Genomic DNA, 24,196 nt, shown 5'->3' with positions numbered 1-24,196 from the left:
TTGAGTTTGGGGTAGTTGTATATAAGAAAACAATGAGACCATTTGAAGCACAATAATTACATTTTAAAGGAGGAATTTCACAGAGAATGAGTATTTTTTCTCTAAGAGCATTCTAGTGAGATCCAAGATTGCAAAGCCAACCATCCATCAAATGCTGGTATAAATGAAGCATCTTGAGGGGCCATCCCCGTGGCATAGTGGTTAAGTGCGCACGCTCCGCTGCTGGCAGCCCGGGTTTGGATCCTGGGCGCGCGCCGACGCATTGCTTGTCGGGCCATGCTGTGGCATCGTCCCATATACAGTGGAGGAAGATAGGCACAGATGTTAGCCCAGGGCCAGTCTTCCTCAGCAAAAAGAGGAGGATTGGCATGGATGTTAGCTCAGGGCTGATCTTCCTCGCCGCCGCCCCCCCCCCCCAAAAAAAATGAAGGATCTTGATTTTGAGCCATGGCCAGTGGACAAGATATTGTAGCATAGTCTTCCTCCTTTCCACATGCGTGGAAATGCAGTCTCTTAGAGAGTCGCTCAAGACTTAGTGCCTGTAAATGACTACTCATTGGCCTCGTTTGCACTGGTAAGGAAATCAAGAAGTAGAAGATAAGAGCAGTCCGTCCCCTGTACTGTGCAGAGAGTACTGCTTTCACTGTGCCAGCTCTCCTGGTGCTAATCCCTGTAAGCATAAAGCATCACCTTTCCAGGACGAGATGAGAAAGGGGAAGGGAGGGGGAAAGGTCTTTCCTTCGTCTTTCTTCTTTCTCAGGAATGTCTTCCTTCTGCAAGTCATTCTTAGCATCATACATATGTGCTGTATTATTTCACATCTTAATATACCTGTTCTTCTGCCAGCCCTCCACTCCTCTGCCCCTCTTCACAACCACACTCCTGGAAAAAATTGGCAGCTCTCTGTCTTCACTCAGTCGTCTCAAGCTGTTTGTATCCTATTCCATTCAGGCTTTTGACCCCAGTGCTTAGGGGGAATTAAGCTTGGCACAGTTGGCAGACACCTCCATCTTGCCAAGTCTAGGAGTCAGTTTTCCGGTCCCATCTTCCACGTGAATTATCAGATTATATTTGGTGTGGGGGAAGGGGCAGAAAAACTTGTTTTGTCTTTGAAGTTAGGGACTGCCAGCCTTTTGTGTCCCATAATTATTAGTTAATATTTGTTTTTCTCTCAGTTTTAAGACAATCATCTCCTACATTGATGAACAATTTGAACGGTACCTACATGACGAGAGTGGTTTGAACCGACGACACATCATTGACAACAGGGTGCACTGTTGCTTCTACTTCATTTCACCCTTTGGACATGGGTAAGGACTGACTCACGAGGACATCTGATGCATTGATCAGAATTTCGTCTTTACTGTATGGCTTTACAGCTTACCTCCAAACTGCGTATTTTCGTATAAGAATTGAGATAATGTTAAGAGAAAAAAATTTCATGTGATTTCCCTATTCTGTCCCTAAATATGTGACACTTCTCAAATTATTTTTAGACTTAAGCCCTTAGATGTGGCGTTTATGAAGGCGATACACAATAAGGTGAATATTGTGCCTGTCATCGCAAAAGCAGACACCCTCACTCTGAAGGAACGGGAGCGCTTGAAGAAAAGAGTGAGTGTGGGGTTCGCCGGCTGTTTTTTGCTCAGGGTGGCTGAGAGCCAGGTACCTGGGGAAGGGAACAGACGGAAGGAAGAGAGTCTAAGATGTGGAGGGGCAGTGCGAGGAGATTGGTGATAGTTTTTAAGGAACACCTAATACTTGTAATTTTTTTTAGTATTTTGACTTCACGAAGATATCAAATTATTACTTTTCTTTATAATTCACCTTAGATGGAAATACCCTCAATGAGTAGAAGGTGGCTAAATGCAAAGAGACTCCATGGTGTGTTAGGTAAATGATGTGAACATGGAAGTGTGATCATCTCTGGAACTTCAGTTCTGTTATTTTCTTTAAACATTTTACTTCAAACAATCCATTTAGGAATGTACTCTAATTACAGCAGTCTGGTATCGTAACTGTTTTAAGGGCCTACGTTCTGACCATTAAGAGGTTGCATTGCGGTTGTCCCTCAGACTGCTGGTGTGCCTCTCACCTCCCAGTAGCTCCTACGCTGGTGTCCTCTTCTCTGTTATCCTATGAAGCTTCTTTGTTGACTCTCTGCTATATATATTTTTTAATTATTTACCTATTTCTATTTGTATCCTCATTAAAAAATTCCAAACTCATACGTTAAATTCTACAAATAAGAATTCCTTTAATTATCCACAAAAACAACCACTGTTAATAGTTAGGTATCTATTCTTTCAGAACATAGTCTATTTATGTTTTTGTTTTTACAAAGTGGGATCACGTGTACAGATTATTTTGCCATTTGACTTTCTGAGACTTGCCAGTGCACAAAGAAAGCACTCCCCCAGGCCCTTCCTCAGTCAGAGCACCCTCCCCCCGGTCAGAGCACGCCCAGCGCGCACAAAGTATTTCTTCAGTGTGTTTCTTGGTCTTCCCACCCCTGCCCCTAGGTCCCTGACATCAGGGACCTTTGCTTTGCTCACTTGTATTTCCAAGAGTTTAGAATAGTAGCTGGCACATAGTGGGCACTCAGTAATGTTTGTGTAATGGGCATGGTACACACCTGTCTTCTTCAGTTGCATGTCAGACAAATTCTTAGAAAAGAAATTAATGCTCACTTAAACTTTTGAAAGGTGACTAAATTTCCCTGAAAACAAATTTGTAACAATTTACGTTCCTAAAGCAGCATGTGAGCATGCTCTTCCCTCCACCCCCTGGAGCAGTCCTGGGTGTATTACCAGTTTTGGTAAAGTGTTCCCATCTGAGAATTGGGAAAGGGTGTCTCTCTTCAAGTTGCGTGTCCCGGTTGCTGGTGCGCGTGTCTGTCCTGGTATTTGATGCCCCTTGGCGTGTCTGAGGTTTTAGAGCCTCGCCTCTCCTTTCATTGCTTTTTTATTGACTTATAGATACTCTTTATATTTTTAGACATTGACTGCCATGTTGCAGATGATTTCACCTAGTTTGACTTTCATGTTTTCACTTTTTTCTTGATGTCTTCTGTCATAGTGGAGATTTAAAATTGTATGCACTCATATTTGTCAGCCTTGTAATTTATTGTCTCAAGTGCCTGCCAGTTTTGGGGACATGCTCAGGCCCTTGGAAGAACCCCTGAAAGCTTAGGCGTTTTTATGCTTGACAGTAAATATTTTAGCAATTCCTGCGTAAGGGAACTTGACCTTTTTATAAGATGTTACATTAAATTTCAGAGGGGGGGGGGTCAGGGTTAGAATGCTTTATACCTGTCTCTAATCCTGAATCCAAAACTCTTAGGGCTTGTTTTCAAAGTCTGAAATGAATTGAAATACTTTTATACTCATCTCTTTTATCCTGGGCCTTTTTAAAGACTTTATTTATTTATTTATTTCCCCCCAAAGCCCCGGTAGATAGTTGTATTTCATAGATGCACGTCCTTCTAGTTGCTGTACGTGGGACGTGGCCTCAGCATGGCCAGAGAAGCGGTGCGTCGGTGCGCGCCCGGGATCCGAACCCGGGCCGCCAGCAGCGGAGCGCACGCACCCAACCGCTAAGCCACGGGGCCGGCCCAAATCCTGGGCCTTTTTAATCTCTTATCTTTATCTGGTTTCTTCCCTCTGCCTACCAGTGCCCTCCTCCTCCCTTATCTAAAAGAACCTCTTGCAGACCTTTTGAAGCCTCTCCGTGGTTAGTCGCACACTTCCTGGTGGTGTGATCTGCCCTCTCCCCCGTCTGTCTCACTCTTCACAGTGTCCAGCTGCAGCTTGGGCTTGGCCAGCGGTTCAGTCATCAGTCGTGGGCCTCACCAGCAAGGTTTGCTCTGCTCTCCTAACACTTGTCTTTCTGCCTGTTTTACCACCTTCTTGTCTTTTGATCCCTGAGTCAGCATTGGTTAGTATTATTTTGATCATATTGTTTCCCGTGGCTTCTGCTTTTCTCTTCTAAGAATCTTATGTCTTTTTCCTGTGAACTACATATATAAACAGGAGTCCTCTTTACCCTACTAGTGAGCTCTTCTCTTAACTTCCCTGTCTCTGTAAATGGTCCCACAGTTGTTGTAGTCACTCACATTGAGAAATGTGTAATTATTTTTAATCTGTCATTTTCTTACTCTCTCTTCCAATTCTAAATAACCTACTTATTAAATATTTCTCAAATCTCTTCTTGTCTCCAGTGTAAGCCCTGTCGTTATGAGGCCAGCATAGGAAAAGAGATGGGGTCAGCACACTGCTGGCCACTTAATGCCTGTTGAATAAAATCCAGATCCCCAGCTTGGCATTCAGGGAGCTCTCCACTTGGTAACCTCTGTTGTTGTTTTGTCTTATCCTCTAGATGTCCTATTCCAGCCATCCTGGATTTCTTGTTATCCCCAAAACACACCCTCTCTGTCCTCCCCTCCACGCCTTTAACAAGATTTTCCCTGCCCCAGGTGCCTCTTTTCTACTTGTAAGACTCCTGCCTGTTCTCTAGGGACTCCTCGGGCAACAGTCATGGCTCTTGTGCCTGCAGCATCTGGCTGTACCTCCTGTGGCACTTGTCCTTCTTGAAGCTGGTTGTGGGTGATTTCCTTTTAGCTACTGTGCTGGGGTTATCATTAGTCTGCTGCTTTGTACATTGAAGGTAGTGATGCATTATTGTTATTACTCCAGACAGAGGATCCCTCAAAATGCAAGCATAAATACCTTTTTAGCAGTTTACGAATCATTTGAAATAATTGTAGCAATCAATTTCATTCTTTATTGACATTTGAGTAATTCTGGGATATTTCTAATATGAGTTAGACTTGACTAAAATATGCAGTTTGCTAAAATTACTCCTGGTTTTGTCATTCTTCCAGATTCTGGATGAAATCGAAGAACATAACATCAAAATCTATCACTTACCTGATGCAGAATCAGATGAAGATGAAGATTTTAAAGAGCAGACTAGACTTCTCAAGGTAAGTCTTTCTTCAAGTGCACAATGTAAGTGTAAGTAACTCCTGTTTCCTGTTGTCAGTGCATTTAAAATGGAAAGGGTTGGCAAAGAGCCCAATCTTGGAAGGCTTGACCTCTGAGAGATTGTCAGTAGACTCAGTTACAGTAGTATTTTTGCTTTAAATATATTTTGACATAGCTGTTACTTGAGGCTTAGAAATCTTATTGTGGGTTTAATATATTTTCATCCAGTTTGTCCCATGTGGAAAGTATCTGCCACTTCCAAGTGTGAAACACGGTAAAGGAAACCTCATTTAAAATGCGGTCAGGAGGCCAGCAGGCAGAGCCCTCACGCAGTACCACTCTGCCTCATTACAGACCCCAACAGGAAGGATCCTCAGTCACCACCCCAGCAGAAGGAAGAAAGATTTCCTCCTTGCCCAGTGACTCACCCAATGAGAAACCATCACCACCCTGAATTCGCACTTTCCACCAATGGATTTTTGTTCAAAACAACCCCTTCCAACGTCCTCCTTTTTCCCTGTAAAGTAACATTCATCTTTGCTTGCTGGGCTTACCTATGGCTTTGGCTATAGCTTGCGTCTCCCAAATTGCTGTTCCTGAATAAACCCATTTTGCTGGTGAAATAACTGGCTGTTTGGTTTGTTTAGGTCAACACAAGTAAAATGTTGTATACCATTAGCTTTCCAAGTAGACCTTGTAGTAAGCAGTCACGTGCTCAATCCATGCTGATGTTCCTACATTCCAAGTTAAAGTTGGGGTTCCCGCTATGCAGCCTGTGTACCCTGTTATCTCTTTCTAGGCCAGTATCCCATTCTCTGTGGTTGGATCCAATCAGTTGATTGAAGCCAAGGGCAAGAAGGTCAGAGGCCGCCTCTATCCGTGGGGTGTCGTGGAGGTGGAGAACCCAGAGCACAATGACTTTCTGAAGCTGAGGACGATGCTCATGTAAGACGCTCGTGCATTCCCATTGGCAGTACCTAACATGGAAAGCAGCGCTTCCGAATGTGGGGTTGTACATGTGGCCCCAGAGACAGCTGCCGGCTCTGTTGTGCTTCTGCACTGGGGCCGCCACAGCTTGGTGCAGCAGGCCCTCACTTGGGAGCCCTCTGTGACTGCACTGGACTCGCTCTTCCACCTACGGCCCAGAGCTTAATGCGCTCTCCTGCTTAAGAGCTCTGCTGATGCTAAAAGGAGACTGGACCCACACTGTAGTGTGGCCTCACCAAGCATGGGACACCTCCTGCTCTGAAGAGCAGATAGTCAGGTTCGCTGCAGGGGCAGTGAGCAGCTTCTCCAGTCCCAGCTGAAATGCGTTACCACTGCTCGTCAGCCTCAGGCTCTCACACGAGATGGCCCCTGTTAGCCCTGAGATTCTTCAGTTGATTCTGAGCAACTAGAACAGGCCTGACTACAAAAACAGACACTTTTCCTCTAAAAATAAATTTCACGTTTAGTAACACGCATGCATTGCTGTTGCTCTTGAATAAAGAGGCTAACAGAAAGAGTATTGCTAAAATCTAGTAACTCTTTAATCAGAAGAGTTCAAAGAATGGCTGATCTAAATAAGTTTTGAATAACTGAAAATTGCTCTATATGCCTCATGTCTCACTTGGTTTAGCAATTTTTAGTGAATTAAAATCAATAAAAATACCATTAAAATGACCATTCAAGCTATATCAGATATAATTCAGTCACCTTGTAAGATATTAAAGTGCACCCCAGCCATCCAGGGATGGGTCTTTGGCTGTCGTGGTCCTGTTGCAGAGGTGAGGGGTGTGGAGGCTGAAGACGGGGAGCATTGGTGTCAAGGTGTGTTTCTCAGCATGAAGGAGAACAAGCCATCCCTTTGCCATCACTCAGTCCGTTTCCCTGATCCTGAGTAAACTCATTCTTGAGTGCTTAAGGATTTGAAAAACCTGGGCCAAAAGAAACATGAATGTGTTATAAGATGATTAGAAAATTCAAAGTGCTGTTTCTGTTTTATCTAGAATATTAAATATTTTATTTTATGGTCTTCTCCATAGTTCAAGCTGATCAGCTTAAGAAATCATGGATATTTGAATTGCCTGTTTTCCATATCTTTTGGAAAAGTGTATTCTGTTTCAGACATTGTTTACCAAATATATCTCCTAAAATCTCTTTTTGCATCTCCCTCTCTTCAATGGTGATGGTCTCGTGCAGAGCCTATGGCAGAGGCCCGGTGGAAGAGACTCTTAACCTGGCCCTTTTGAGTGCATTTGTGCATTGTTTATTGTGGCAGCAAGGAGAGATATACCTCTGTAGACGTTTCCACGGCCTCAGTCCCTTATCCTGAAATTCCAGCAGCTTTGTGTATAATTTACCAAGTAATAAGAGGGGTTTTAGTTACTGGTGTTCCTTCCACATCCTTGATTGGTCGGTTTTTCCCATGCAGATAGCACATGCATGTAGCCCAGCTTTGGTGCGTTCTTTTCTCTTTCAGCACTCATATGCAGGATCTCCAGGAGGTGACCCAGGACCTTCACTATGAAAACTTCCGCTCCGAGAGGCTCAAAAGAGGCGGCAGGTCATTGCCCCAAGTCACACTGTCCCCTTCTGTCCATACTGTGTCACCCCGAGTCACGCTGTCCCCCCTCCTCTGTGTGTCTAGCTCAGCCTTCTTGACCTCTAAGCAACATGATGTAGTTTCCTACTCAGAAGCTACTACCAGATACTTGTTGCTAATTTAATCGAACCATGCTTTTTTTAGCCTGTTAAAGGTGGCTTTCATCATCTACACATAAAGAACAGTATTAGATGGAGAGGCTGAGACTTGTGTTGGTAACTTTCTCAAAAGCATCACTGTCTGTAAATGAGGCCAGACTTATCTGCCATAAGAAACCGCAGCACTCCAGTTAGGGTTGAGCAGCACCTCCACTCAGCCATGCATGTAGCCACCCGCAGCCTTTTTTTTTTTTTCTTTTACCATCCTAATAGGTTTTTATTTGAGATCTGTATTTTGTGACCTGATTTGTGTCTGATAAAACCCCATCTCTACTTAGAGTTTAATTAACAAATAAGTTATATACATCATTTATAAAAAGAATTTTCTGTATTGTAGTTCATTAAAATATTCACTTTTTTTTTTAATATGATAGATCTGTGCATACATAACAGGTGCACAAATAAAGTCTACTTTATTGTGTTATTAATTTGGGGACCAGATATTAAGAAAGGTTTTAGAGGCAGCAGGAAAATCCCATTCTTTTTTTGTTTGTTTTGTTTTGTTTTTGTGAGGAGGATCAGCCTTGAGCTAACATCTATGGCAGTCCTCCTTTTTTTCTTTTTTTTTTTTTTTGCTGAGAAAGACTGGCCCTGGGCTAACATCTGTGCCCATCTTCCTCCACTTTATATGGGACTCTGCCACAGCGTGGCCTGACAAGCAGTGCATCGGTGTGCGCCCGGGATCCAAACCCGGGCCGCCAGCAGCGGAGCGCATGCACTTACCCGCTACGCGACGAGGCCAGCCCCAAAAATCCTATTCTGAGGAAGCCAGCCAGGCTGTGGCCCCGAGACATCGTCAGCATGAGAAGAGCCGTGTCCTTGTGTGTTCAGAGTGCGTTCCCCTCCAGCCTCCTCTGCCTGGATCCTCAGACCCTGTTCCTTTTTGAAGTGTGATAGTTATAGTCTGTGTTCATAAAGAATAACTTAGAAAAGAATATTCTTCTCTTAGTAGATAATATCTACTATTTTTTCAGTAGGTAGAGATGGAAGTGTCATCCCCCCAGTTTACAGTGAGAAAAATCTCTTGAATTTTCCATCTCATGTTGTTCCTTTTTCATCGTTCTTTTCTTAATTTATGTCGTTAATCAGAAAATTACAAATGTATGTAATTTTAAACAGATATATTTCTCACAAATGTAAAGTAAAATTATACTGGGTATCTGTCATCAGAAATAACCAACTATATTTGCCACAATATTATAATTGTAACTTCTTTTAACTCTTAGAAAAGTGGAAAATGAGGACATGAATAAAGACCAGATCTTGCTGGAAAAGGAAGCTGAGGTAAGTAAAAAAGTACTATTTTAAGTCTAAAGCTGTTTAGTTTACATCCAAAAATGTTATTTGTTATATTTAATAATATATTTATTTAATTATAATTTTCTTTCCTTATTTTTTTGAGAAGGAATATGTTACATGTAACTAATCTATTTTATTATATATACATCTATACATAATAATATACATATTTATATACATAATATGCATATTGCTTTACATATATTATCTCATTTAATCTCCAATAGCAATTTAGTCAAAAAACTTGACAATACTGAGAATTTAGTAGCATAACTTATTTTTGTAAAATGTTCAAAAATCAGTAGTTTTCCTGTACATAGACAGTAACCAATTGGAAGATATAATGAAAGAAACTGCCATTCACAACCATTAACAAAAATTTAAGCAAAAATAGGTAGGGCTCATTTGGGGGAAGAAACTAGAAAACTACTGAAAACAATTTTCAAAATTTTAATAGACACATAACTTTTTAGGTAGGATGCTCAATGCGAAGATCCCAGTTCTCTCTAAATTAATCTCTAAATTTAATGCAATTCCAGCGGAGTTGTGTTTGCTAAGTTCTTTCTTTTAGAATGAGCTTGATAAAGTAATTCTAAGGTTTATTTTAAAGACTAAGCATAGGAAACACAGGAAGCTCTGTAAAAATAGGACTGTTGAAAAGAGGCTTGCTTTACTGGTTATGAAAACGTCAGGGGACAGTGGTCATCCAGAGTGTTGAGTACAGGTATGACAGGCTGATTAAATACACGTCTGGAAATAGGTCACAAGTATGGACATGTGCTCTGTGGTAAAGGTGTCGCTGAGATCTGTTAGAGCTGTGGAATCCAAACATTCCGTAAATAATAGCATAACGGGCCAGCCTTTTGGAAACAAAAATAAAACTCTCGTCTTTGGCCAAATTAATTTAATATGGATCAAATATTTAAATGTTAAAAACATAGCTACAAAGTTACCTGGAGAAAATTTAGGTAAATGTTTTATAACACTTGCTTGGAGGCCTTTCTGAACACATAGATACCGTAATGATAAAATGATAAGAATAAGGGAGGATGAGCCTTAACAATTTGAAAGCTAGGCCCTCATTGCCCTCCAGAAAAACTGGACCGGTCCCACTCCCCCTTATTACACGTGCCCCACTGGGTAGCTGAAGTCTCTTCCCCACCTTTTAAGTTAAAAAATATTTCATGTTGTTTTGTCTTTCTTTACTTATTTCTTCTATTTATGGGTAATTTCTGTTTCTTACTTGAATTGCACATTCTTGTCATTTGCTTGGTTTTCTATTGAGTTGTTGGTCCTTTCACTGATTATGCGAGTTCTTTGAATATTAACTCTGTCATGTTTTGGGAAAGCGTAGAAGTTGAAATTTTAGGGATCACAGAACATCCATAAAGGATGTTCAGGGACAACAGACTCTGAGAACCAGTAACAAGTCCACACGTCTTTTTTCCACAGCTTCGCCGCATGCAGGAGATGATTGCAAGGATGCAGGCACAGATGCAGATGCAGATGCAGGGTGGGGACGGCGACAGTGGGGTTCACGGGCACCACGTGTAAGGTAATAATAAAGCCTAGAAAACAGGCAATTGTTACTACGTCTCAACTTGAATATAATGGCAGGCGCCTCCTCCTCAAGTCTGATTCATGTTTTGCATTTTGAAGCTCTGTTTTTAACTATGTCGCCAGCCTGAAAGGAGAAAGGGTGGCTCCTAAAACACAGAATCTTTTCCTCCATCCCTCCTGTCTAGTAAAGATTTTGAATATTTTCTAAACTTATAAATACCATTAACAATAGAAGAAACATTATATATTAAAATAACTTTTATTAGTCATACAATTAGAAATTTAATAGAGCTGAAAACATCTCTTCAAAGAGAATTTTTAAAGCATTACTAAAATGGCTTATACAGACCCAAGGTCAAGATGCTGTGAAGGGGCAAATTATGTCAGGTAGGTCAGGGTTACCTTGATGGAGACTGCTCACCTCCCGCTCCTCGCCACAGCCCTGCTCCCACCAGTGGTAATCAGTGAATCACAAAGATGTCTGGCCTGACGTACACTGGCCTCCCTGCTTGAAGGGAATCTGCAGACACCAGGAACCCAGGACTAGGAAAAGGCAAATGTCCCCTTCCCAGTATCCTGTGGATAGGTGGGGCATTCAGAGCTGTCCAGGTGGCTGCTGTTACCACCTCCCAGAGATGGAGGGAGAGGTAAAGTCGATAAAGACCAGTTGCATGGGGTTGGGGTGGAGGCACACCTGCTCCATGGAAGAGAGATGTTTGGGGCTGGAAAGAGAGAGTTTGAACTGGCACAGATCTGGGGAGGAGAAGCTGGGGGTGTAGGAGAGTCTCCATTGCAAGTTGGGGACCTGATCATAGAGGCAGAGAGTGTTGATGAAAATAGGGAGGTGATGTGATGACATGAGTGACACGAGGCTTAGCTGTGACACATGAAGGATTGATGAGACAGAAGCCCCTGCCCTTGTGTGGCGTATTGGGAAAGGTTTTAGCTGTGAAATATATGCACAAAAAGAAACAAAGACATATGTACAATATAACCAGTTACTATAAAGGGAACATTCATGTAATCCCACTTGTCCGAGTTGGTTGCTTTGCTTTCATTATCATGTTGAACCCTTAGAACAGTCCCAAGAGTATGTGCTGAGGTCATACTTCACCGATGAGGACATTGGTACTGTGCAAGGGTTTAAAATTATTTGCCTGTGGTCATATAACTAGTTAAATGACAGGATCTCCTGACTCCGGAGGTCAATTTTGCATAGGCAGCTTTGGTGCCTGGCTGGGGAAATGATGGTAAAATAGAAACGGGGACTCCTGAGGGGTAGGGCTCATTTGAGGTAGGAAGGAGTGACAGATGTTTGCTCTTTTCTCTGATCTTGCTTCTCTTTTTAAAGCTTTAATTATGGAATTATGAAAATTCTACTTTAGGGACATAAAATTAATTTATATTTCTGTATGTTTTTCAGTTTTGCCATACTCCCAATTTCCAAGAGCCTCATAAAGGACATTTTCTTTTCTTTTAATTTTTTGTTTATTGCAGTAACATTGGTTTATAACATTGTATAAATTTCAGGTGTACATCATTATACTTCTATTTCTGCATAGATTACATCATGTTCACCACCCAAATACTAATTACAACCCATCACCACACACATGTGCCAAATTATCCCTTTTGCCCTCCTCCCTCCCCCTTCCCTTCTGGTAACCACCAATCCAATCTCTGTCTCTATGTGTTTGTTTATTGTTGTTATTACCTACTACTTAATGAAGGAAATCATATGGTAGTTGACCTTCTCCCTCTGACTTATTTCACTTTGCATAATACCCTCAGTGTCCATCCATGTTGTCACAAATGGCTGGATTTCATCGTTTCTTGTGGCTGAGTAGTATTCCATTGTGTATATATACCACATCTTCTTTATCCATTCGTCCCTTGATGGGCACTTAGGTTGCTTCCAAGTCTTGGCAGTTGTGAATAACGCTGCAGTGAACACAGGGGTGCATGTATCTTTATGCATTGGTGTTTTCAAGTTCTTTGGATAAATACCCAGCAGTGGAATAGCTGGATCATATGGTAGTTCTATCCTTGATTTTTTGAGGAATCTCCATACAGTTTTCCATAGTGGCTGCACCAGTTTGCACTCCCACCAGCCGTGTATGAGAGTTCCCCTCTCTCCACATCCTCTCCAACACATGTTGTTTCCTGTCTTGTTAATTACAGCCATTCTGACAGGCGTGAGGTGATATCTCATTGTAGTTTTGATTTGCATTTCCCTGATAGTTAATGATTTTGAACATCTTTTCATGTGTCTGTTGGCCATAATAAAGGACATTTTCATTAGTTAACTCTGTGGTCATATTAGCCCTACCTTCTGCTCAATTTGTGTCCTTTGTTAGACAGAAAAATAATACTATGAGTGGTCAAAGCAGCAGCGTTGCGTCACTCCCATTTAAGTGTGTTGTGTTTTGTTTTTCCAGAAAACACATGGCAAGATAAAACATTCGGATGAGTAACAGAGCTGCGTGTTTTCAGGAGATCGTTGAAGGGTGCCCGTCCACATTTTACAGTACCTGTGCCTGAGAATTTAATTTTTTTTCAACTTTTGATGTGTTATTTTGTATGAAGTACTTTTAACATTTGTATTTCATTGCTATGTTATACTTTATATTTTGTGAGGTGAACTTCCATTTTCATTTTTCTTCCACCTTTACTAACCACTAATGTTAGCATGTATAGTTAATATTGAATTTTTTTTATTTGGCTGGCCTGACTAATCGTTGAGGAGCACTCTTGATTTTTTCTAGAACATTCAGATTTACCCAGAATGTTCCTGAGTGGTAGAGACACGGACCTAGTGATACAGACCTGGTGCAAGGCCATTTATTCACCAAGTTGCACCATGTGGAGATTCTTCACTTCTTTGCTTTTGTTGGAGCACAACACCTAAAACCAGTTTTGCTGCTGTAATTCAATACTGTTCATTCATCTGCACATTTATCTGTTTACCAAATGAAACAGAATCGAATTATCTAATGAGATATATGTTTATACTTAACTTTTTTAAAAACATGCTTTTAGAGGTGAATTTTAAGAAGTCTCTGGATTCTGAAGCTAGGTCATTTTTTAAACCACTGTACAGAGAGAGCTCGCCACAAGCCACTCTTTGCAGCGTCCTCCACTGATCCTGGCTCGCCTCCGCTTGGGAGATCAAAGCATCCACGAGCTCCGGTTTTCTTGTTACAACTGAGGTTCTTACCTACTCAATAAACTTTTTACTCAAATTAAAAAATAACTTTTTAAGAAAAATTAACAATTGATCTATTCAGAAACCAACTTTTTAATATTTTTATACTGCACTTTAATGTATTTTTCATAACTGCGGGTTTAGAAGATCTGCTTCAGCAGTGGAAATCAGGGTCCTTTGGTGGATGGGCCTCTGAACCCAGACCTGTGATAGGCCCTGAGGCCTCAGTCCTGAAGCTCAAAATGCCAACAGGTTTTTCCAGTTTGACTTTTCCTTCAACTGTTTCTTTTTGAATGGTTTTCTGAAGGGAGGCAAATAGCAGCGATCGTTTTTTTATGTGCAGACTGTCTCGTCTATTTTCAGCCTCTGTCATTTCGTTCATTATGTGTAATACAGGTTTCTCTATGTATCGTGTAAGAATGAAAGACATTTCAAACCTGCACCGGGGGCTGGTTGACAGGTGCCACCAGTAGAAGCTGCACCTGATCTGCTTTCTGTGCTCTGTGGCCCTCACCCTTCCCTTCCCTCCTATTGTGTCTTCCTGTCTTGCACTCCGAGGGGCGCTGATGCTCCAGAGGTTGCTCCTTTCAACATTTCTACTGACGTCGGGGAATTGATTCCCAGAAAGTGACAAATGAAAGGAGACCCGGAGGGAGCAGGTGCTGGTTCAGTATTTTCATTTTGCTAAAACAGGAGGAGTTGAGCTGGAGAAAATGCTTAATCCAAGGATGAGGAGGGTTTTTGTTTTGTCCAGACAAAAAATGAGAAGGTAAAAATACATTTGTTACAAAGGTGTACTACAGAAAAGTATCAGGTGTTATTGCTAACTTTGCCCCTTTCCTGTTGCATAATTGTGAATAGTCAGAAACTGTAGGGTTAGGCACATTGTGCAAAGTTTTTACCAAGAAAAAGTGTTCTGTGACTTTAGAGCACCTCCATGCAAGGCCAATTATTTGGGTTATTCTGGCATTTATTAACTATGCTAGTAAAAGCTGTCGGGGGGGAGGGAGGCATTTGCAAGTGGTCAGCATAATCCCTGAGTATGTTCAAGTGTAACTACTGCTCAGGGCCAGCTGCCACCTAATGATGGTTGTGCAGGGGTGGGGGACCTACACTGTTACACTCTTAAATCCTTTTGTTTTGCTACCCAAATCTAAATAAATACTTTTTCTAATAATTGCTCTTTTACTAAGAGAGAGTCTTTACCTATAGAAATGTATTTTGAAAGTTACTTTACATAGCAATTTTTTATCCATTGAAACTAACCTTTTATCAATAAAGCATTATTGTTTAGATATTAAGTGAGTAGTCCTCATTATTGGCTCTTTACAAGGGAAAACTGGAAGGTCTTCTGGGAAAGGTTCAAAGTGCTGCAAAGGTCTGTGTATAAAATTGGGAAGAATTATTTGCACCAGTAACATCAGCACCCAACAACTTTGTATTGGCGATCCCAGCTCCAAGGAAGAGCCATAAAGACTGGAAAGGAATTATTTACAGGTGATCTGATCATCTATTTAAAGTGAAAGAATGGGGCTGGCCCGGTGGCTTAGCGGTTGAGTGCGTGCGCTCTGCTGCTGGCGGCCCGGGTTCGGATCCCGGGCGTGCATGCACCGACGCACTGCTTCTCCAGCCATGCTGAGGCCGCGTCCCACGTACAGCAACTAGAAGGATGTGCAACTATGACATACAACTATCTACTGGGGCTTTGGGGGAAAAAAACAAATAAATAAAATTAAAAAAAAAAAAAGTGAAAGAATGTCTGATAAAAACAAGAGTTCAGTGATACTCTACTCACTAATTAGAAAATGTAGTGGGAAAAAAAGATCTCATTCACTGTGGCAACAATGACTAAAAACCTGGAAATAGTGATTGACTGAAGAAGAGAGAAAGTTCCTAAGGCTTATTAGAGAAAAATTTTAAAACGGAGACTACTGTAAGCCTGATGTGTGTGGGTGGACGGGCCGCTTGCTGCCCACTCCGCTGACCACCCCAGGACCGTCTGGGCCCCTTTCCTTCCTTGTGTCAGCGCTTCCTGAGCCCCTGCCTAGACCCCTGGGGAGTGAAGCTTTCGCTGTCTCTAGTTCCTCCTCTCCAGAGGGTCACCCGCCCTTCTGACAGGCTGTCCCCCGCGCGGGCCCCACTGGCGCTGCACACCTAGTGGGGAGGTCTTGTCCCGGGGCGTGTGCGTTCTCCTGGGGGCAGCGATGACAGTCCTCAGGGTTCTGATGTCTGGGCTGGCGGCTGGAGGCCCAGCCGTTTAGAGAAAAAGCCCGGAGGGAGAGGCGAGAGAAAGCAGGGGGGAGGGGCTGCCTCCCACAGCTGAGCCCCTTTCACGGTGTGCCCGCCAGAGCGAGGTCTATGACGAGCCTCGGATCCTGAGGCGGCCCCGCGGGGAGCGGCAATTCCTCCCACCTCTGTTTTTGGGGAACCAGGAGTCGCGCTTTGCACTGTAGGAATCGTCCCCTGGAGGACGAGTCCAGGTCAATCCTGGGTTTATCCCCACGACAGCCAAATGGGGGCGTCGGACAGCGGCGGGTGCCAGGACCCGGCTTGGAGGACACGTTGGGCGGGATCTCAAAGGATGTCCAGGAGTCACCCTCGAAGGATAAGAGGTGTGTCATCCTGCGAGCCGCAGGCCTGGGAGGCCCAGGACGTGGTGTCATGTTTCCATTCTCGGGTGGAGGTCGCGAGACTAGAGGGGGACCGCGAAGGCTGGGAGGGCCGTGGGCCTCCTACCCAGCACGGCCCGTCTCCGCCGCAGCACATCCTCGCGTGGCCCTCAGTGGCCAGGGTGCCAGTAGCCCCAGGAGGAGTGCAATGGGTGGGAGGTAAGGCTGGCGGCCATGCGCTGCGGCGGAGGGAGCCCGGTCGACGGGAGCCGCGCCCAGCCCAGGGAGAAGAGGCCGGTCCAGGACCGAGTCCCGCCCCCAGAAGCCGAGACCTGCCCAATACCTAGTCTGCGTCTCCTGAGCTGAGGCCCCGCCCAAGACCGAGTCTCGGCTCCCCGAGTCGAGGCCCCTCCCAGGGCAGAGTGCCGCCCAGCGAGCCTAGTCCCCGTTCGCCCCGCCCCCCCGGCCGTTCACCAATCAGAACTCGGTGCCGCGCTTCCAGGCTGCCGTCCACGGAGGCCCCGCCCCAGCGGCCCACAGGCCAATCGGCGGCGCGTCCGCGGGGGCGGGGCCCCGGGCGGGCGGGGGGGCCCGCGGTGGCCCGCGGGCAGTCGGGAGTGCTGTGGGACCTGGAGGCCGCCGCAGGCGACGGCGTGGGCTGGGCCGGCTGGTGAGGACGGGGGGCCGCGAGCAGGCAGGCGGGCGGGGGCGCAGGAGCTGGCTGCGTGGGCCGCTGCCGAGGCCCCGGGCAGGGCGGGCGCTGAGGCCCTCAGGATGGCGGTCCACCAGAGGAGCCAACGCCCGGGCTCGGAAGGCCTTCCAGGGCGGCGGGCGCCGTGCGAGGAGGGCCCGTGTGTGGGGAGGCTGCCCGCTGGAGGCCGCAGGGCGGGCGGGAGGCTCCCGCCAGGAGGCCCGGGGAAGGTCTGGGAGGGTCCCACGTGGAGGCCCGGGGTGGGCCGAGGAGGGTCCCGCCACGAGGCCTGGGGAAGGTCCGGGAGGGTCCCGCGTGGAGGCCTCGGGGTGGGCCGGGGAGGGTCTCCCGTGGAGGTCGAGGAGCGGGCGGGAAGGATCCTGCGTGGAGGCCCGGGGTGGGCTGGGGAGGGTCCCGCGTGGAGGTCGAGGGGCGGGCGGCCGACAGGTGGGCCTGGGAAGGTCCAGGCGTAGAGGTCGGTGGGATGCCCTTGGAGTGTCCCGCGTGGGGGCCCGGGTGTGCGCCGTGGAGGCCTGCGCAGAGCCACAGGTGGAAGCTCGCACTGGCGTGTGAGCACGTCCTTCTTGGCCATTCCTTAAATTGTATCTTAAAGGTGGGAATCCGGTGTTAGGTGTTGATGTTTTTACTCCACTGAGATCTAGAAATACGCCTAAGGCCGTGGGGAGCCTTCTAAAGGAATGCCGTAAAAATTGGGACCAGAATATTGCCCAGTACATCACACAAGCAGCTTTTCTGTTTTTGCTGGCGACAGCAGCCTCTGATGGCCTTTCTTGTGCTAGTCAGTAATGGCTGTGAAAAGCAGAAATTAAAACAAGGCATGCTGAAGGAAATAATGTCAATACGTAGCGTAAAGATAGGATGGAAAGATTTAAAACCCGGGGCTAAATCTTTAAAGGGTGGTTTTTCTCTCTACTTTCGTTTTGTTTCCATGAGGTAGCTTTGGCTGGACCACTGTGGAAATGTTTGATAACCATCGTGTGGCATTGGGTTGGAGTGTTGGTTGTGTGTACACTGCGTTACAACAGACAACACAGATTTGTGTCGCTGCCAGAGAGATGGGAAAAGACATTCGAGGTAGGCAGACGTGGAGTAACCTTTACTTGTAGGCCAAATATAATTTTCATTTTCTGTATCTGCTGTTTTTTGAAAAGTTTCTGTGAGTTCCTGTATACCAAAAGTCAGGGTTCTGTGTGAAGAGTTGTGAAGCACTTCATGCCTGTTTTTTATTTGGTTCTCAAAATCCACAAAGGAGACGTGGCCAGGTTGCACAGCCCGGTTTTAAAGTAGAAAGTGGAGTGACTGGTTTAGGATCACGCCCTGGCCATGCGTCTTTGGTGCGCGTGCTGTATTGCAGATTCTCATTGTGCAGTTTGTATTGAGCCATTTCGACTAGATGCTGATGTGCAGTTTCCTGAACTGCAGAAGTTTACTCATTTACATGCGTGAACATCCTTTCGCGATAGACTTCCAGGTTCCTTCTGTACTAATTTCTTTTCCAAAGAGGAAGTTTCTATGATATATTCATATATTTCTGCTCCAGGTTCCTTATCAATAAAATGGGGCTAAAATTTACCTATCTCATAAGCTTGTTGTGAGTACTAAGTGTCAGTAGAACTCTGTTAGCAAGATGCTTGGTACATGGTAAGTGCTTAATAAATGTTAGCCATTGTATTATCAGGTAGAAGAATAATCTGAGTAGGCAGTATTTAAGCAGCGTTATCCTGCTTGCAGGGAAGGATATGAACTGGATTGACCAAGCAAAGATTGATGCGTGGATAGTTCCATGCAAGCCGTTTTAAACCATGTGGCCCCAAGGAATTGTGTTCCATTCCTTCTTTCCAGACACTCCTCCTTCTAGTTACATCAACACCTCCAGTATTCTCAGACACTAACAGATTTTTCTTACTGCTGCTTACCGTTTCAGATTTGTTCCTGTTTTTCCTTCACCCACTTTTGTGTGTGTGTGTGTGAGGAAGATCGGCCCTGAGCTAACATCTGCCAATCCTCCTCTTTTTGCTGAGGAAGACTGGCCGTGGGCTAACATCCATGCCCATCTTCCTCCACCTTGTATGGGATGCCGCCACAGCATGGCTTGCCAGGCGGTGCGTCGGTGCGCACCCGGGATCCGAACCGGCGGACCCCAGGCTGCCGCAGTGGAGCGCACGCACTTAACCGCTTGCGCCACCGGGCCAGCCACCCTTCACCCACCTTCTTATCAACTTGCCAGCTCCCCCTTTCGCTCAGTGGGTTGTGAGCTTCCTGCACACAGCATAGTGTTAGGTATGCAGGAAAACCCCACCATAAAGTTGGGTGTTGAGCCGAGGTCACTCTGGTTGTGTTCTCTGAGATCTGGATCTGCAGCGCGTCATTGGACTGGAGCATATTTGTTGACTCCGGGTTTTATGTTGGCAACGGGGTGTCAGAAAGGTGAGGAGTCCACAAACTTAGCGTGCTAAAGGGATGCATTTATATGGTGACTGACAAACAATAATGTATACCAAAAATTTCACAATAAAGAAAAAAAAAAACTTAGCACGATAAAGCCCAGTGTTTGGTGGGTTTCTGGGGACTGGATATTTTGATGGTGATTCTGTAAATTGGTCTAATCTTTTTGGAGAGCAACTAGCAATATGTGATAAAGATTTTGATTTTGGAATCTCAGTTCTGAAAACAGACTCTGCCATGTAAACCCTGTCTGTCGGTATGGTGGAGTACTGCACAGCCAGTAAACATGCTCTGGCAGTCCCATTCCTGTCCTTGCCTCCAAACAAAGTTTGAACCATTTGATCCATGGAAATTTGTTCAAAAACATGCCTTAACCAAAAAGCGAAACAGTGTGTACACAGCAATTATACTGTTGTAAAAATATGTGAGGACGTGGACAAGGATCAGAAGGGAAGTTAGAGTGCTATAAGTAGTTTTATTTTAGAGTCATGGGATAGTTTTCCCTCTAATCTGGTGTTTTGGTTTATAGCCATTTTAAAATTCAAAAGCAGAAAGGTACTATAATGTTGTAGGATGCAATGATGAATCTTCCTTCATCCCGTCTCTCCCCAGCTTGTCCTCCTTGCTTCCCAGCTGCAGAACAGAAGGAGGTGCAAGATCACATCACACCTCTTAGGAGGGTGAGGAGATCCCTCATAGCCCAGCCCCCACAGACATGCTCAAGGCCCCAGCCACACTCAGCTTTTCATCCTTGCCCAGCAGTCCCACGCACACACTGCTCTTTGTCCGGCTGCTCTCGTGTCCCCTGCAAGGCCCAGCATCGACTTCATGCCTGGGAAGCTTCTCTGGGTCAGGCTAGCAACGCCCCCTTCCTCAGTGTTACCTTGTACTTTCTGCTCTGTTACTGCAGTTGGGAGGTGGTACTGGCCATGTACATAGTTGTCTCCCCTTCTAGATCTTTGTGTACCCTGTGCTTTGCATGTGGGGTCCCTTAAACCAGAGGGGAGACAGCACACTCTGGAGTCAAGGTGGGGTTGAGGCCACTCGCACAGCTGAGTGACTGCCAGCAAGTCACTAACATTTCTGAGCCTGAGTCCCTTAATCTATATTATGGGAATTCTGAGGATTAAATGAGATGATGTGGGCAAGGACGTGGTGTGGTCTCCTAGCAATGTTCATAACTTGGGATGCAGTGGCTATTGCAGTGTCTACCAGGACCTACTTTAGGCCTGACGCAGATGCCTGCTTCTTGTTGAAGCCTTCTCCCTCCCTCTCCACCCACCAAATTCCTGTCTGCTGTGCTCACTTCACTTTCTTCTTGGCACTCACCATCATCTAACATACTGTCATCTTTGTCTTCTCCCACTATAATGGGAGGGATTCTTTCTCTGATAAACTCCCATATCCTTAAGTACTTAGAGTTGCTTGATAAAGAATAGGTGCAAATAAATGTTTGAATGAATTAATCAAATTTCGTCTGCGGAAAGGGCAGATGACAAGTTTTATGGGGCCTGAAGCTTATACAATTTGAGAGAAGAGGCCTCTTTAAGAAAAATAATACAATGTTAAAAATTAATTTGGAAACAATATTTATTTAGAATGAGAAAAGTAAATAAGTTACAGATTTGAAAAAGCTGACCAATAATACAAATATCACTAAATCCAGAAAAATAGCGTGTTTGTTAGTTAATTACCTGATACACCTTTGTAATCTTTTTTCTCTGGCTAAGTACTTTTTAATTGCTTCTTTGTATGACAGAGCATAATGTAGAAAGAATTCAGTGATTCCTTAGCATAGTTGATCATAAATTTTTATTGTTGATAGGGTGCATAAAACGTGATTTCACATATAAACATATTTGCTGTTTCTAGTACAGCTATGGGTTTGTGTCTCAGAACAGCAAGAGTTCTGAAAAATTCTATTACACACGATTCTATTCAAAAAAGTAAAAAAATCTATGGTACATTTATAATTATACTGCTATATCATTGATTATTTTTCTGACAGGCGAGAACTACAGTTTTAACTACTGAGAACTGAACTCTTCGCTTACAGTCTAACATGTCTGATGATAGTTTTCTCACAAATGAGCATCTGGCTCCCTGTATTTCAAATTTGTTTCTTTCCACGGCCCACACACTTCCAGTGCCAGGCACCATTGGATCCGTTCACGTTGCTGCAGGGTCCCTGGCGCTGCACCTTTGTTTCATAAACCCCTGCCGAGCAGACACAGTGGGTGATAGCAGAAGCCATACCTGCATTGAGGTGGCTAGTAATAACTTAAGTGTACACAGAAGTAACTGCAAACAACATAAATGTATCCCATTAAACCAAGACTAAATGTGTTTCCAACTCATTGTGCCCTTAATTGGATCCCCAAAAGGCCAACAGCCCGTCCCAAGCTACTTGACATAAAGGGTAGAGGGACAGAGGCACAGTTAGAGTGGAAAGAGGCAGCAGTCTTAGTTGATTGCAATTAGAATATTTTTTTGTAAATTTTTCTAAAGGCTATGACCATAGGCACACTTTGCTTAGGGTCTTACTTGATTGCAATTAGAATATTTTTTTGTAAATTTTGCTAAAGTCTATGACCATAGGCACACTTTGCTTAGGGCCTTTCCTAGGACCTTAGAAGGGGCCGGTGCAAGTGAGGGACCCAGAAACTGGAGGCAGAATAGCTTTATAGTCACCCTGCTTTTATGGGGGCAGTTTCTGGTCCCTTTGCTTGATGCCAGATAACACAATAGAGGCACATGGGATGAGGGTGCTCACTGCATCTTCCAGCAGCTAGTGGGAGTGTGTTTGGGAAAGAGGAAGCAACACTGGGTAGTTTTGCAAATTGTTTAAATTACTGGGCTTTGTTAACTCTTCTGTCTCCTTCATGATTAAAATCCCAGTTGCTTTGGTAGTTAAGATGAATGTTGGGGGAACAAGTCTCAATATCTGAACAAGAAATTGAGTCTAGAGAGTGTTTAAAAATATTAATTTTATTTTAACTGAACTATTTTAGAAAGAAGAGCAAGCACAACTTCTAGAGAAGAGACAGGTTTATTCCTGCTTTCTCTTGGGAGGTGAACAGTGGCATGCTGTAGGTGACCCCTACCAGTTAAGACTTCTAAAGCAGGTAGTACTTATGCAGTAGTCTACAGAAAAGCCATCAGATTTCAAAAGTAGTATATACTCATCACTGTAGACAATGTGAAATATACAGAACATTGGAAATAAGGAAATAAAAATTAACCCTCTTCCCTCTCCCAAAGAAAACCACTGAAAACATGTTTTAAAATGCGTGTCAAGTTCTGTTCGGGGAAGATGGAATAAGCACATTCCACCATGTCTCTCCCACTGACTGTGTCTGTAAAGCCTGGACAGCTGCATGGAGCAGCTATATGAGGACTCAGACAAGAAAATGGTAATAGGCACATTGGGGACAAAGGCCAGAATTTGAAGTACCACTGCAGCAACAGTGAGTTTCCTATTTTTCCTCCAGCAGTCCCCAGCCTGCTCTCAGGGTATCCAAAACCCAGAGGTGAGCACCAGCTGCAAACAGGGAGAAGCCTTCTAGTTGGGGCTCCAGGAGAGAGTGAAGGGGAAAGTCACCATTTTTTCTCCTCTCTCTGTCCTCTAGTCAGTTCTATGGCAGCAAGAGCCTACAGACACCTAAAACTCTGAGGGATTGGGGGGGAACCCCTGTTGCTTTTTTCTTTCTCTTGAGCTTGGTCCCAGGCAAGGGTGCAGTCACAGGAAGTGCACAGAAGAGCAGGGTAGCTAAAGCCCCAGATTTCTGGCTGAAGGACTGAGAAGCAGAGCCGTAGGCCGCTGGAACATCCACCAGGGAGATTGCAGAGAAGTAGCAGCTCAGGAAAGTGATCCCTGAAGTTGCTTATGAAGTTATGGGCTCAGTGCTTAGCTGTACGTGGGTCTGACCCTGAATGGCTTGCCAGAGACTTTGGGAACTCAACTAAGGGGTAGACTACCGCCTGGAACCCACATGGCCACTGGGTGATGGTGCCTGGGGAGGAAAGAGCCTCTGAAGATGGAGCTAACGCTGAGACCATAGCCCATAGAAGGCTGGTCGGGACTTACGGCCTGAACCCAGCCAGGCCAGTGCCTGCTAAAGCAAAAATACCAACATTCTCCATGGGATTTAAACAAGACCCAGAGTCTCATAACAACACAATATTAAAAATGTCCAAGATACAATCCAAAATGACCCAGCAGGCGCAGAACCAGGACAATACCACCTCACAAGAGAAAAGACAGGCTAAAGCCAAGATGATGCAGATGTTGAAATTATCTGAGAAAGACTTTGGGATAGGCAGAATTTTGGCCCCCATGACCTTCACCCCCTGGTGTTACTTCTGGGAATATGTTACATGACAAAAGCATTTTGCAGATGTAATTAAAGGTACTGATCAGCTAATCTTAAAATAGTGTTGTTGTCCTGCATTATCCAGGTGGGCCTGTCTAATTACATGCACCCTTAAAAGTAGAGCTCTTTCTCCAGCTGACAGCAGAAGGGGAAGGCAGAGAGATTGGAAGCATAAGGATTCAGCACACTGGCTCTGAAGATGCAGGAAGCCACAGGCCAAGGAGTGCATGTGGCCTCTAGAAGCTGAGAATGACTAACAGCTGATT

General features: G+C 44.6%; 2 protein-coding genes across 7 annotated transcripts in view; both read left to right on the top strand.

The window, feature by feature from the left end:
• SEPTIN2 (septin 2) overlaps positions 1-15,092 on the top strand; it is a 35,254-nt gene extending 20,162 nt beyond the window's left edge. For 2 of the 3 annotated variants that reach the window (XM_004427753.3, XM_087424566.1), the window contains exons 6-13: positions 1,176-1,310; positions 1,497-1,614; positions 4,883-4,984; positions 5,785-5,930; positions 7,447-7,530; positions 8,954-9,011; positions 10,479-10,581; positions 13,025-15,092. In XM_004427753.3, the coding sequence (XP_004427810.1) occupies positions 1,176-1,310; positions 1,497-1,614; positions 4,883-4,984; positions 5,785-5,930; positions 7,447-7,530; positions 8,954-9,011; positions 10,479-10,580 (745 nt within the window). In that variant the 3' untranslated portion in view covers position 10,581; positions 13,025-15,092. Of the gene's footprint in view, positions 1-1,175; positions 1,311-1,496; positions 1,615-4,882; positions 4,985-5,784; positions 5,931-7,446; positions 7,531-8,953; positions 9,012-10,478; positions 10,582-13,001 lie in introns of all 3 variants that reach the window. The other variant, XM_087424567.1, reaches the window with a different exon arrangement.
• Positions 15,093-16,995: 1,903 nt separating this feature from the next.
• FARP2 (FERM, ARH/RhoGEF and pleckstrin domain protein 2) overlaps positions 16,996-24,196 on the top strand; it is a 111,053-nt gene continuing 103,852 nt past the window's right edge. For 3 of the 4 annotated variants that reach the window (XM_087424559.1, XM_087424558.1, XM_087424555.1), the window contains exon 1: positions 16,996-17,070. The gene's annotated coding sequence lies outside the window, so the exon portion shown is untranslated. Of the gene's footprint in view, positions 17,071-17,625; positions 18,187-24,196 lie in introns of those variants that run through there. The other variant, XM_087424556.1, reaches the window with a different exon arrangement.

This window comes from Ceratotherium simum, chromosome 37 (assembly GCF_057802395.1).
Source record: "Ceratotherium simum simum isolate JZ-2026a chromosome 37, ASM5780239v1, whole genome shotgun sequence".
In the NCBI taxonomy this organism is placed as follows: domain Eukaryota; kingdom Metazoa; phylum Chordata; class Mammalia; order Perissodactyla; family Rhinocerotidae; genus Ceratotherium; species Ceratotherium simum.
The sequence above is the reverse complement of the archived record's forward strand: the minus strand, read 5'-3'. Positions and strand labels throughout refer to the sequence as shown.